The 14,919-nt window shown below is 45.9% G+C and overlaps 1 protein-coding gene across 1 annotated transcript in view; it reads right to left on the reverse strand.

The window, feature by feature from the left end:
* The window catches only part of tnfaip6 (tumor necrosis factor, alpha-induced protein 6), a 54,647-nt gene extending 40,153 nt beyond the window's left edge, over positions 1-14,494 (reverse strand). Inside the window, exons 1-2 of the mRNA XM_072471017.1 lie at positions 14,183-14,494; positions 7,374-7,511 (exon numbers count right to left, since the gene is read on the reverse strand). Coding sequence (XP_072327118.1) covers positions 7,374-7,511; positions 14,183-14,276 — 232 coding nt within the window. The 5' untranslated portion in view covers positions 14,277-14,494. The remainder of the gene's footprint in view (positions 1-7,373; positions 7,512-14,182) is intronic.
* Positions 14,495-14,919: the final 425 nt, after the last annotated feature.

Here is a 14,919-nt window from a genome sequence, read left to right on the forward strand (position 1 = left end):
GAAGAAAAAAAAAATGGACTATATTATTGTACCTGTTTGCGTGTGTTGTTTTTTTTAAATGAAAAAGTATATTTACTGTGTGCATTTCTTAAAGGATAGTGAAAAGGTGAAAAATGAAACCATCTTGAAGTTGATAGTTTATTTATTTTTCTTGAGGGGAGGTGTCATGTGAGAGTACCTTTAAGAAATGGGTGTTCATAAATGGGTATGTATATAAATATTTGTAGTGAGAGTACCTTTAAGAAATGGGTGTTTACTACTGCAGTGATGTCAGAGAGTGGGTGGAGCTGGGTTGTCTGTCAGCTTTTTACTTTCGCTTTAGACTTTTTGCTGCAGAGTGGGTTTGGTTTCATTTTAGTTTTGGAGACGCTGCAATCACAGCAGGATGTGTGTGAATTCCTGCAAGCTTATGAATGTCCATTTGCTGATTCCAATGTGGTAAATGTTCTCAGTAGTGAATTTAAACCTGAGGTGTTTCTGTTAAAAGGTTTTGTTTTAAGTCTTATGGATGTTAAAAGGAAAGCTCAAGGATTACTTTGTGTTGTATTCTTTGGCGGTTGTATTTGAATTGATGGTTGCTAAGATGTTCACTGTATGTTTTAAAAAGGTTAACTTGAGTTCATAGAATAAACATTGTTTTGCTTTAAAAAATACTTTTCCATTTCTGCTGTACCACACCTGTAGAGTGGGCCGTGTGCTCCCCATACCACAATCTATTAAAAGTTGTGGGCCAGGTGAACTCCATGGTACACTTTGTGGTTCTCTAAACCCTGGCCCATAACAATATTAATAAGGAGGAGATGTTGAGCATCTTCAAAAGCATTAAAGTAGATAAGTCCCCAGGGCCTGATGGGATCTACCCCAGAATACCGAGGGAGGCAAGGGAGGAAATAGCTGGGACCTTGACAGTAATCTTTTTATCCTCATTGGCTACAGGCGAAGTTCCAGAGGATTGGAGAGTGGCCAATGTTGTTCCATTGTTTAAGAAGGGCAGCAAGGATAATCCAGGAAATTATAGGTCTGTGAGCCTTATGTCAGTGGCAGGGAAATTATTGGAAAAGGTTCTTAGAGATAGGATTTACTCACATTTGGAAACAAATGGACTTATTAGTGATGGACAGCGTGGTTTTGTGAAGGGGAGTCCTTGCCTCACTAATTTGATCGATAAAGGCAGTAGATGTTGTATACATGGACTTCAGTAAAACCTTTGAGAGCTGTCAAGTTGGATACAGAACTGGCTGGGCACAGAAGACAGAAGGTAGCAGTAGAAGGGTGATTTTCTGAATGGAAGGCTGTGACTAGTGGCGTTCAACAGGGATCCGTTCTGGATTCTTTGTTGTTCATGGTGTATATAAATGATTTGGAAGAAAATGTAGCTGGTCTGACTAGTAAGTTCGCAGACAACACAAACATTGGTAGATGGAGTTTAATCCGGACAAGTGTGAGGTAATGCACGTTGGAAAGTCCAATGCATGTAGGAGTTACACAATAAATGTTAGAACCCTTACGAGTATTGACAGGCAGAGAGACCTGGACGTGCATGTCCACCGATCACTGAAAGTGGTAACGCATGTGGATAACGTGGTCAAGAAGGCATACGGCATGCTGATCTTCATCAGTCGGGGCATTGAATATAAAAATTAGCAAGTCATGCTGCAACTGTACAGGACCTGTACGGATGTGGATGCTTTGAAGAGGATACAGAAGAGGTTTAATAGGATGTTGCCTGGTATGGAGGGCATTAGCTATGAGGAAAGGTTAGTTAAACTTGGTCTGTTCTCACTGGAACAACGGAGGTTGAGAGGCGACCTGATAGAGATCTACAAGATTATGAGTGGCATGGACAGAGTGGATAGTCAGGTGCTCTTTCCTATGGAGGGGGAATCAAGTACTAGGGGACATAGGTTTAAAGTCAGTGGGGAAAAGTTTAGAACTAGATGTGCGAGGCAAGCTTTTTACACAGAGCGTGGTAAAATTATGGGCCGGGATTCTGCGACCCTGCGCCGGGTCGGATAATCCCTGGGGGGAGGCAAGAATCCCGCCACGCCGCCCGACGCCGGCTTCCCTATTCTCCGTTGCCGTTTTTTGGGCGGCGGTGGGATTCCTGCCACGCCAGTCGGGGGCCGTTGGCAGCGCCCCTTCCCCCCCAGCGATTGTCTGGGCCCCGATGGGCCGAGTGGCCAACAAGTTTGCCCAGTCCCACCGACGTGAATTACTCACCTCACACATGGCGGGACCTGGCAGGTATGTGTGAGGAGGCTGTCCTGGAAGGGGCGGGGTATCCGATCCCAGGGGGGCCTACCGATCGGCGGGCAGGCTGGTTCCGTGGGAGCCTTCTTTCCTCCGCGCCGGGCCCCTGCAGGGTTCCGCCATATTGCCCGGGGGCCATGAGGAGAAGGGAACCCCCGCGCATGCGTGGAAATATGCCGCCCCTTCCGCGCATACCTGGAAATACACCACCTGTTCCGCGCATGCGTGAACTCGTGCCGGCCCTTCGGCGCCGGCTGGAGCTGCGGGAACCACTCCGGCTTCAACCTAGCCCCCTAGAAATTGGAGAATTCCTCACTTTCGGGGGCCGTTGACACCGGAGTGGTTGACGCTGGTTTTCACGTCGGCGTGGGGACATAGCCCCATTATTGGAGAATCCCTCCCATGGTACGCGCTTCCTGGGGAGGTGGTGGGAGCAGGTACGATCGCAGCATTTAAGGGGCATCTAGACAAATATATGAATAAGGTGGGAATGGATGTATACGGACACCGTAAGTGCATATGGTTTTAGTTTAGGCAGGTATCATGGTCGGCGCAGGCTTGGAGGGCCAAAGGGCCTGTTCCTGTGCTGTATTGTTCTTTGGTCTTTGTACATTGTACAGATTAGAATCCAAAATGGCATTGCAAATTGAGAAGAATTTCCTAAACATGGAAGATGTAATTTGACTGGTTCACAGAAAGTAACTGAGGGTCAGTTGACTGAATTGGCAGATATATTGGAGTTGGGATTACCTGCAGGGGTTAAGAAAACTGAGGTAATTGAAAGAATAGCGAAATGTTTAAATGTACAAGAGTTGTCCGATAGACCAAGTTCTCCAAAAGAGTGAGGCATTTGAATTGGCTAAAATTCAATTGCAAAAGGAAATAGAAATGGAAAAAACTTGATGCAGGAAAAGAAAAAAGGAAGGGAAAGAGGGGAAAGCGACAGAGCTTTTCGAAGGGAATTGGAGAAGAGCATTGGCGAAGAGAAGTTAGCAATGAAAGTAAGGGGAAAGGCGAAAGAGAGAGAGTTTCAACATAAAATGTTGGAAGTTAAAGCAGAGGCACCAGAGCAGGTTGGGGAAGAAAGTAACATAGAAATATAGAAAATAGGAGCAGGAGTAGGCCATTCGGCCCTTCGAGCCTGCACCATCATTCAATATGATTCTGGCTGGTCATGCAAATTCAGTATCCCACTCCCACTTTCTCTCCATACCCCTTGATCCCTTTAGCCGTAAGGGCCACGTCCAGCTCCCTCTTGAATATATCCAACAAACCGGCCCCAACAGCTTTCTGTGGAAGAGAATTCCACAAGTTTACAACTCTCTGAGAGAAGAAGTTCTTCCTCATCCCAGTCCTGAATGGTTTACCCCTTATTCTTAGGCTGTGACCCCTAGTTCTGGACGCCCCCGACATTCCCCCCGCATCTAGCCTGCCCAGTCCCATCAGGATTTTATATGTTTCTATGAGATCCCCTCATTCTTCTAAACTCCAGTGAGTACCAGCCCAGTCGATCCAGTCTTTCTTCATATGTCAGTCCTGCCATCCCGGAAATTAGTCTGGTGAACCTTCGCTGGACACCCTCAATAACACGAATGTCCTTCCTCAAACTAGGAGACCAAAACTGCAAGCAATACTCAAGGTGTGGCCTCACCAAGGCCCTGTGTAAAAGCAGCAAGACATCCCTACTCCTATACTCAAATCCTCTCGCTATGAAGGCCAGCAAGCCATTAGCTTTCCTCACCGCCTGCTGTACCTGCATGGCAACCTTCAGTGACTGTTCCACCATGACACCCAGATCTCACTGCACTTCCCCTTTTCCCAAACTGCCACCATTCAGATAATAGTCTGCCTTCCTGTTTTTGCCGCCAAAGTGGATAGCCTCACATCTAGTAGTTCTCGACAGGAACCTAATGGGGTGCTTAAAAGGGACTTTTTTGTGTTAATGAGACAATTGTAGTTTAAGATGTACTTTGTAATCCATGTTAATCTTTAATTCTGTGTATATTTGTTAAGCTAATACGGGAATAAGGAGCATTGTATAATAATCCAACTTTTTATATTTAATAAATGTTTATTTCTCATTACAAAGAACAAAGAAAAGTACAGCACAGGAACAAATCCTTCTGCCCTCCAAGCCTGTGCCGATCATGCTGGCCGAACTAAATAAAAACCTTTTGCCCTTACTCAGTCCATATCCCTCTATTTCCTCCCTATTCATGTATCCATCCAGGTGCCTCTTAAATATTGCTATTGTGCCTGCTTCCATTATGTCTTCTGGCAGCGCTTTCCAGGCTCCCACCACTCTCTTTCTGAAAAACTTACCCCGCACATCTCCCTTAAAGTTTCCCCCTCTCACCATGAACGTGTGCCCCCTTGTAATTGACACTTCCACCCTTGGAAAAAGCCTCTGACTGTCCACCCTGTCTAGGCCTCTCATAATTTTGTAGACCTCTATCAGGTCTCCCCTCAGCCTTGGTCTTTCCAGTGAAAACAATCCTAGTTTATTCAACCTCTCCTCATAGCCAACACCTTCGAGGCCAGGCAATATCCTGGTGAACCTTCTTTGCACTCTCTCCAAAGCTTCTACATCCTTCTGATAATGAAGTGACCAGAACTGCACGCAATACTTCAAATGCAGCTGAACCAAGATTTTATACAGCTGCAATATAATTTCTCAACTCCTGTATTTAATGCCCCGGCTGATGAAGACAAGCATGCCATATGCCTTCTTAATCACCTTGGCCCCCTGTGTTGCCACTGTTAGGGAACTGTGGACCTCCACGCCCAGATCCCTTTGTATGTAAATGTTCCTAAGGGTTTTGCCATTTTCAGTATAATTCATGGTTAGATTTGATCCCCCACAATGCATCACCTCGCATTTGTCCAGATCTGCCATTTCTGTGCCCAAGTCTTCAGTCTATCTATATCCTGTTGTATCCTCTGACAATCCTCAGCACTATCAGTAACACCGTCAATCTACGTGTCATTGTTGTTAAAACTAATTAGCAATCCTGTGACTCAGTTCCTCCACATTATATAAAATGAACTATTAAAGTTGTGTGGTGGAATTCTCTGTTCCTGAGACTAAGTGTTGACGACGGGGCAGGATTCATGGACTTCCACAACAGCAAAACTGGCGCGCACCTGGACAGATTCAGCAACCGTTGAAGGGCTAGCACCGGTGCCCCGTGGAACATGATCGATTCCAATGAGAAACGGTGCGGGATTCATCGGGTCCGTGATTGACACTTGGGTGACTGACAAGCTGCAGCCCATATACACACTTCACTTCCCACACTCACTCATCCCAGCCAACAAGATGGCACACGCAGCTGCACGGCTGCCTTGAAGGCTGTGGCAATGGTGTTCCGTGCCAGTCCACCCCTACCTCACAGCCCATCTCCTGGCCACCCCCCGGTACTCCCCCTGGCCCTGGCAGAACCCCCCCCCCCCCCCCCCCCACCGGCCAGCGGCACGACTATCAGAAAACTATGGCGATGTTGGACACTTTGCATGCCCCCTCTCTGACCCTCAACAGGCACTGCGCCTGTTTAATGATTTTTAAAAGCAGTGAACCTCGCCATTGGGAACTTGGCCCATTGGAGGAGGAGAATCGCGGAGGCCCTGAAGCATATCAGGTCAGGCCTGTTAATGATATGTCAATAGCGCTTACTGTATGTGCATTCTGGAACACATTGACGCCACTGTCAAGGCGATGGAGTATTGCGATTTGGCGTGAAATCAGCGCTCGCCACGATTTTAGCGTCGTAGCAGATTCTCCGTCTAATCGCATTTCCCGATTCCGGCATCAGCCAATGGAGAATCCATCCCAGGATCTACAAGACGTATGGAAAATAACCGCACCTTCCCTCCATAATTGGACCTTCGCCCTGACTATATACTGCAGACCATCAGTTCAGACACCAAAACAGATGGTTGCTTTCTCTACTTTCAAACTTGCCTTTGAATTCGCTGGCTTTTCTCCATTAAGTCATTGTCATTTCATCCAGTTTCATTCCTTTCTGACTTTGTAGCAACGTAACACAACCAAGTGTCTTGTTGGGCCATTTCAGAGGGCATTTAAAAGTCAACTACGTTGCTGTGGGTCTGGAGTCACACATAGACCAGGTGAGGACGACAGGTTACCTTCCTCAGAGTACATTGGCAAACCAGATTTTTTTTTCTGACAAGCAACAATGGTTTCATAGTTGCTGTGACCGAGACTAGTTCTTAATTCCAGAATTATTTCTTGAACTTAAATTCCACCAGCTGCCCTTTGAGTGATTTTAATCCATGTTCCCAGAGCATTAGCCTAGTCATCTGGACTACTAATCTAGTGCCATTACTATTTTATCAATTAGAAGCAGGATGATAATTAGAAAACAGAATGAGGAAAAAGAAAGGGAAATAAAAGAAATAAAAGTAAGTTGTTTAAAGCAGTTTGTTTAATAGATTGGTTGGGGTGTATTGTTTGGCATTATCAAGGTAATTTAGAACAATAGAGTTTCTCTTGACTTTGGAAAAGTTCTTAACTGTAATATCAAATATTGTTTCAGCTCAAATGGTTTCAATATAAAAATTATTTATTTGGTGACAATGAAATTCCTGCCAACTTCACAGCCTATATACAGAGTTACAACTGTAGAAAGCTGTTCCTCTATTTTCCCCGAGACAGTAATGGGCAAGATTTCTATGAAATATATGAAGATCTTGCTGGAAAACTAATTCATGTTCATGACACATGCCTTTACAAATGCACCATTAATAATACCACAGGAATTCGGTATTGCCTCCGCAGTTGAACTCCTTTAGTTCTGCACTGTCCATGCCCCCTGAGATTTATTCAAGGAAAATCAGTTGAACATTTCTAATGAACGTGTCTATCGACTGCACTCATTGTGCACTGCCTGTGAAAATTGCCTGGTGGAAAACTACAGAGGGAAGCCTTGCCAAGTACCAAGTAATAAGTCTCATAAAGAAAAATAATGTAACCGTACGTCTAGAAATATCACTGCTTACTGTGCAATCAATAAAAAACAAAGTGGCTCATTTAGGTTTGAATTAGCACTGCATGTGCCAAACGCATTCCATTTGATATGGTAAATGCACAGACTCTTTCCTACCTATTCGCTGAGCTGACTCTAACTGTTTGTACTTTGCAAGGTGTCCTCCCTCATAATCGCACAGCACTTTAGCTTCTTTCAAGGTGAGCTGGTATTTTCCTTTGCGTGACTCTCTGTGATAAACGCCAGCTGCTTGTTCTGTAATTGCATGACAAGACATGTCAATTTTGCACAACTAATACAGTCCTTCAGCTTAACTTTTAGTTAATCTATGAATAAAGACCAAGATGTTTTCTGTCTCCAACCTTTGTCACATTATTAGTGCTGTGGACGTGAATCAGCAGACACTTTCACAAAATATACAGATTGAAATATTAAAAAAACTTCAGAAATAGAGGACAAATTAAAACTAAAAACTGTGGAGCTACTTATATATTAAATTAGTTACCACATGGGAGGATGTGACTATTAAAACAGTTAAAATAGACAAAAGCATTTGGCTGTGGATGTACTTACTTCATAAGACACTCAATTACATTTTTAGAATGCTTTTAAATACAAATAGCCATTTGGTAGTATGGAACTTGAGTATTGATGAGAAAAGAGGCATGCTGTCAAGGTTTATCATCTTTCACTCATCAGGACAGTTTGCAAGAATACTAATTGTAAAGGGAACAACAGTTTATATGGCAGGAGAAGAGAGTCTTGATTAGTTTATGAATGGACTCTCTTTGGTAGAGGCATTGCCATGGAGAATGCACCAGGGAACAGTTAACTGCCAAGCTTCTGTTTAAATTCAAATTAACGTGCCTCAAGATTCGAGTTGACCTACCTGGTTTTCTTTAGGAGAACAGGTGCCAAATGTTTTATTTGTAAAGGAAATGGTCCAAAAAAGCTTGAGTCGCCTTTTGTTTATCTTTTATTCTTGTCCCCATACAATAAAGATGTTGGGAATATCTTACAGTGTAATACTACAAGGTGGAATCTCAGTTTAATGGAGTAATATTGGTTACAAACTTAGAAAAGCAAAACAAAGATAATGGGGTGACTTTCAGCCTGCATTAACCATCAGCGAAAACGGTGACGCAATTAGAAAATCCTACGAGAATTGGAAAACGCAATTCTCGCCGATGAGATCATGTTTTTTCGATTTTCCACATTTCTTACTGATGAGTTAACAAGGTTCATGTCCAGAAATGGTGGAAACCTCATTTAAATACATCTTAATATACTTAGCTGCTCCAGCTGTAGCTGCCCACTGCACGAACCCCCCTCACTGAATATTCATACCGTGCGGATGAGATGTCACATTGGCGACGTTTACAACAGGTTTGGAAAAACCTGAATCAGTGGAGGGGAGAGGGACATGCCCAGGCAGTACCCTCGTACCACACCCTCGCATTGCCCCCTGGTACAGTGCCAATCTGGAAGTGCCAAACTCTGCCGGAAGCCATGTAAGGGTGGACTCTCTGGGCAGCCCCATCGGGGGCAGGGTTTGCATTATGTTTGTTGGAGGAGAGGAGCCCCCAATGCTGATGCTTGTGCTGTGGGAGGGGGGGGGGGAAAGCTCCCGATGCTTGTGGCAGCGTCCCCCATGTCCGTGGGGGGGGGGGGATTTCTTTTTGCGCTGATCAGGGTGCTGTTTTTAAAGTGCGCCCCATTCTCTGTGGAGCTAATCTTGCCACCTCTATCAGGCCCCGCCCTGCCACAGTGATGGCATAAACTACGCCCACTGAAGCTTCCAAGAAACTCGAGACCTGGTCTAAAAACTCGGTTGTACAGCTGGTGAGCTATACTCCAAGTCTCGGTCAGAGACTGGCACTCTGAAATATAAGAGAAAATTCCATCCAATGCTTTAAACCCAGTTAAAAGACTTAAACTCACAGACAAGCTGTAGTATATTATTTCTTACAATGTTGCAATAGCATTAATACTGCAAACTAATGACTTAAAAGTGACTGAGCAGGCTGCTCAGACCTCCACCTTCCCCAGCTCACCTCCAGGACCCCTATTCCAAGGATAGGATTATAAACACAACACAAGAAAGGGAGAGGAATACAATAGCCAATGCATACTATTGTGAAAATCTGTGAATGTGTCACGACAGCTTTGTACCTATTCAATTTCTCCTCAGAACTGCACTGATTGTTTAGATAGGAATATCTTTGCTAACTTGATATTGAAAAGCAATCATCCCAATGTGCCGGGTTTTTTTCCTCCCTGATTTACCGATGACTCAAAGCTTGAAGGTACTGTTAACTCATGAGAGATAGTGAAAGGGTTCATGCTATTAATTTAGGGGTAAGGTAATGAGGTAGACACCAGGAACTATCTTAGCCAGTATGGGGAATTAATCCATGCTTCTGATGTTTTCCTGAACCTGGCTCTTAGCTAACTGAGCTAACTGGCCCCCTAAAATAGAGAGTACAGTTCTAAAGGAGGCACATGGACAGAGAGACCTGGGGATATATGTGCACAAACCATTGAAGGGCAGCTTTGGAAAGTTGTTGAAAAGGCATCCGGGCTCCTGAGCTTTATAATTGCAGGCACAGAGTATAAATGAAACAGAATTCATAATAAATTTTTATAAAACATTGGTTCAGCCAGACCTGGAGTACTGTGTCCACATGCTTCAGGAAGAACGTGAGTGTTATGAGATGGTTTAGAAAAGATTTAGTGTCGGGTTGGGTGTTCCGATACACAAACGAACCAACACGGTTGTAGATGGTACAACTCTGTTTTATTATTCTGTACAATAATAACTATTAACTTCTGGCTGTGGTTCGTACTTCACCGGCTAACCTGTGGACCTGGCCCCAGCACTATCTTAGTGAGGCACTGAGCACATGGTGTATGTCTGAGTGGCACGCTGTGAGCTCTGTACTCTGAGCTATCTTCTGGTAGAATGAGCAGGAACTGTGGTGTTCCCTGTTTTATAGTGCGTGTGCTCTCACTGGTGATTGGCTGCGATGTTGTGTGTGTATTGGTTGGTCCAACTACCTGTCCATAAGTGTGTGTGTGATTGCACCATGATATGTTAATGTGGATATCATGACATCCCCCCTTTTCGCAAGAATATGTGCCTACATGGTAATAAATATTGGTGTGTACTGAGTGCATCTGAGTATGTGTGTGCAATATTTACAACATGTACATGAGGCTAAACTATATATCTAGGAAGGTGTCAGGTGCAACAGAGCAACGAGGTTGTACCACGAACAAAACAAGTGCAAACAGCAATGTCAAAAGAGAACTTCTGGAACGACAAGAAAGAAACACGTTAACAGTATTGCAAAACAATTCAATGAGTCCAATGTGCAAACAGGCTCATAAGTCCAGTCTACTAGGTGGGCGACGAATTCGGGTTGACCGCCTCAAGGGTGGGTCAGGATCCACCGGCTGAGGAATGGGCCTGGCCACGGGCGAGAGAGGAATAGGCAGAGTGGCAGGAAGCTCATCAAAGTGAACATCAGGGACAACTGGAGGACGTGGCACCGGTGCATGATCACATAGCGATCGTGGAAGCAGCCGAAGGGCCCGCCGATTGCGCCGGCGAATGGAGCCATCAGGCAGGCGAACTAAGAACGAGCGGGGAGCCACGCGGCGGAGAACCTCGGCGGTTGCCGACCAGCCACCTACCGGTAGGTGTATGCGGACGTTTTCTCCAGGCGCCAGGGCAGGAAGATCAGTTGCCCGAGCGTCATGTGCCGCCGTCTGCTGAGAACGCTGCTGTCGCATCCTTTGCAGTACTGGAGCATGGTCGGGTTTAGGAACATGAATGGACGGCACAGTGGTCCTGAGGGTGCGACCCATCAACAGCTGGGCTGGCGAGAGGCCCGTGGACAGTGGGGCCGAGCGATAGTCCAGCAGGGCTAAACAGAAGTCAGATCCGGCATCAGCAGCCTTGCAGAGGAGCCACTTCACGATATGGACGCCCTTTTCCGCCTTGCCATTGGACTGGGGATGCAAAGGGCTGGACGTCACGTGTGAGAAGTCGTATAAAGCGGCAAAAGACCATTCTTGGCTCGCAAAACAGGGCCCGTTGTCAGACATGACGTGAGCAGAATCCCATAGCGAGCGAAGGTTTCTTTGCATGCTCTGATGACAGCTGATGATGTCAAGTCGTGCAGGCGTATGAACTCGGGATAATTTGAAAAATAGTCAATTATAATGACGTAGTCCCTGCCGAGCGCATGAAAGAGGTCCACACCCACTTTTGCCAAGGGGGACGTGACCAACTCATGGGGCTGAAGCGTCTCGGGGGCTGCGCCGGCTGAAACCTTTGGCAGGTGGGGCAGTTGAGCACCATGTTGGCGAAGTCGTCGCTGATGCCCGGCCAGTATACAGCTTCTCGGGCCCTCCGCCTGCACTTTTCAACTCCGCGATGGCCTTCGTGCAGTTGTTCGAGGACAAGCTGTGTGGGATCACAATTCGGTCCAACTTTAGGAGGACACCATCAATGACGGCCAAGTCGTCCCGGACATTGTAGAATTGTGGGCACTGCCCCTTGAGCCACCCTTCCGTCATGTGGCGCGTCACATGCTGTAGAAGGGGGTCAGCCGCAGTCTCACGGCGAATGTGGGCCAGACGTGCATCAGTAGCCGGCAGATTGGCCGATGTGAAGGCTACTTGTGCGTCGACCTGACAAACAAACCCCTCCGATTCGGGCGGTGTGTTCACTGCTCTGGACAGGGCATCCGCGATGATGAGGTCCTTTCCCGGGGTGTAGACAAGTTGGAAGTCGTACCTCTGGAGCTTGAGCAGAATGCGCTGGAGGCGAGGGGTCATATCGTTGAGGTCCTTCTGAATGATGCCGACCAGGGGCCGATGGTCGGTTTCCACAGTGAACTGCGGAAGACCATAGACATAATCGTGGAATTTGTTGATGCCAGTCAACAAACCCAGGCACTCCTTTTCAATCTGCGCATAGCGCTGTTCTGTGGGGGTCATGGCCCGCGAGGCATAGACGACCGGGGCCCATGATGCAGTGTCATCCCGTTGCAGGAGTACCGCCCCAATGCCGGACTGGCTTGCATCAGTCGAGATCTTTGTGTCCCGAGTCGTGTCAAAGAATGCCAATACCGGGGCGGTGGTGAGCTTGATCTTGAGCTCCTCCCATTCCTTCTGGTGTGCGGGCAGCCACTGGAATTCCGTTGTCTTCTTGACCAGGTGGCGAAGAGCCGTTGTGTGCGAGGCAAGGTTGGGAATAAACTTCCCCAGGAAGTTGACCATCCCAAGAAAGCCTAACACTGCCTTCTTGTCTGCTGGCTGCGGCATGGCTGCGATGGCTGCCACTTTGTCGGCATCCGGCCGCACTCCTGACCGGGTTATGTGGTCCCCCAGTAACTTTAGCTCAGTTTGGCCAAAAGAGCACTTGGCTCGGTTGAGGCGCAGGCCCTGATCTCGTATCCGTGCAAAGACACGCTGGAGATGACTGATGTGCTCCTGTGGTGTGGTGGACCAGATGATGACGTCATCAACATAGACTCGTACCCCTTCGATGCCCTCCATCATCTGTTCCATGATGCGATGAAACACCTCAGATGCCGAGATGATGCCAAACGGCATCCTATTGTAGCAGTATCTGCCAAAGGGACTGTTGAAAGTGTACAGCTTCCTGCTGGACTGATCCAGTTGAATCTGCCAAAAACCCTTTGAGGCATCAAGCTTGGTGGAAATTTTAGCCCGGGCCATTTCGCTCGTGGTCTCTTACCATTTGGGTATGGGGTAGTGTTCCCTCATGATGTTGTTGTTCAGGTCTTTCGGGTCGATGCAGATCCGGAACTCGCCGGAGGGCTTTTTTACGCACACCATGGAGCTGACCCATGGCGTTGGCTTTGTGACCCGGGAAAGCACAGGGCTAAATCACTGGCTTTGAAAGCAGACCAAGGCAGGCCAGCAGCAAGGTTCAATTCCCGTACCAGCCTCCCCGAACAGGCGCCGGAATTTCATTTTCATTTCAAAGGGCGAGGGAGTTTGATCAGCGAAACTGCTTTTGCACAGAGTTGGCAAGGGCACAGCAGGCTGTGCTGTAACTATTCTATGACCCGAAGACAGGATTCTATCATTGCTGGAAGAATCCTCAGTTAAGAAACTATTCTTTGTATGAACCTAAAGAGTGAATGCGACAGTTATTTGCTGGTGGTGCACATTTCAGCTGTGCTGGATGCTGTCCTTACTCAGTGACCACTAATGCACAATTTCTAACTGGCTTCTCTGGAGAATACAGAATTTTACAACATTTAAGGTGGCCATTTGCCAATGTATCAACCAATTAACAAACCCTTTCAGTATTTCTTGTTCGTATCTTTATCTACTTCCCTCTTAAATCAGGGCTAGTTGCACTGTTTCATTAAACAGTTCCCTAAGCCAAAGTATATTGAGATGCTCTTTACAAGGGCAGGTGAAGACTTGATGGGCCGAGTATCCTCCTTCTGCACTGTAAATTCTATGATCCTATTCTATGATCAATTCCTTTACTTCTACCCACTGGTATGACAGTGTGTTTTACAGTAAGGTATAATTCCTGGTCTATTTATTTACATAAACTAATGCATATTAATGTCTTACTTTAACTTTAAAAATGAAATATACCCTCGTACCATTAATGAGTCATTCAGAAAAGGGCTGATTATCTGGAATGTAATAGGTTGCACACCAATAAGCGGAACTTTCATTCTGGAGGATGATAAGAATTTACAACATTAGAACATTTGCTGCAGATTCTGAACAGCTTGAAATACCGATGACAAACTAGCTGAGGAGTTGATGCTAACCTGGTCAGCATTAAAACGTAGTTTTCGAGTACAAACTGAGAATCAAATCTCCTTCTGAAACAAAAGAGGAATAATAGCACACTGCAGTCTTACCTAACCAGATTGAGTTGTGCAGTATTCCATTTTTCAGCCCCCAGGTTTCTGTCTCATGCCACAGTACAGCCAGGAGAATGAAGGACAGAAACATAGCAGCAGACGTTCTTCAAGGTTCAAGTGTCTTCTAGTAAGTGGTACTGCTGTTAACAGTCACAAGTAGGTATATATATGTGGTTTCCAGCAAATCACACAGTGTCCCAACATCTGGTCTCCAGACATTCTTTCCCTCCGTTGAATAGCTGTGAGGTCATTGTGGTTGCTGAGGTTACAGTTGCTGCTCTGTAGCAGCATACCAATTGTAATGTAGATGATTATTACTTCAAATGGTTTCAAAGAAATATCAAATGTATTATTATTAACAGCTTTTTAAATTAAAATTGACATGACTTTCTAAGTAACAATTCAGTATCACTTTTCTCCCTTATTCTAGTTAAGTCTCTCAGGGGAGGCTTGTAGACAGGATTGGAAGCTGATCTGCCATTGCACAACTCAGACAATGCAATAATTGTTTGGGGCATTAGAAGTTCAAACACATCTGCTGCAATGTAATGTTTCCCGCTCCCCAAAGCTGCAAGCGCTAAGATCAGATGCCAATTGCAAACCCAGTCTGCTTTGGAGGGGTCCTAATTTTTGTTTGGAGATGTGGTTTCATCAGCGCTATTTTTGGATATCGTCCCAAATAATGCCACTAGAAGCTACTTTTTTCAATAATTGAAATCAGCTGAAGGACGGGT

The sequence above is a fragment of the Scyliorhinus torazame genome, chromosome 2 (genome assembly GCF_047496885.1).
Source record: "Scyliorhinus torazame isolate Kashiwa2021f chromosome 2, sScyTor2.1, whole genome shotgun sequence".
NCBI lineage: Eukaryota > Metazoa > Chordata > Chondrichthyes > Carcharhiniformes > Scyliorhinidae > Scyliorhinus > Scyliorhinus torazame.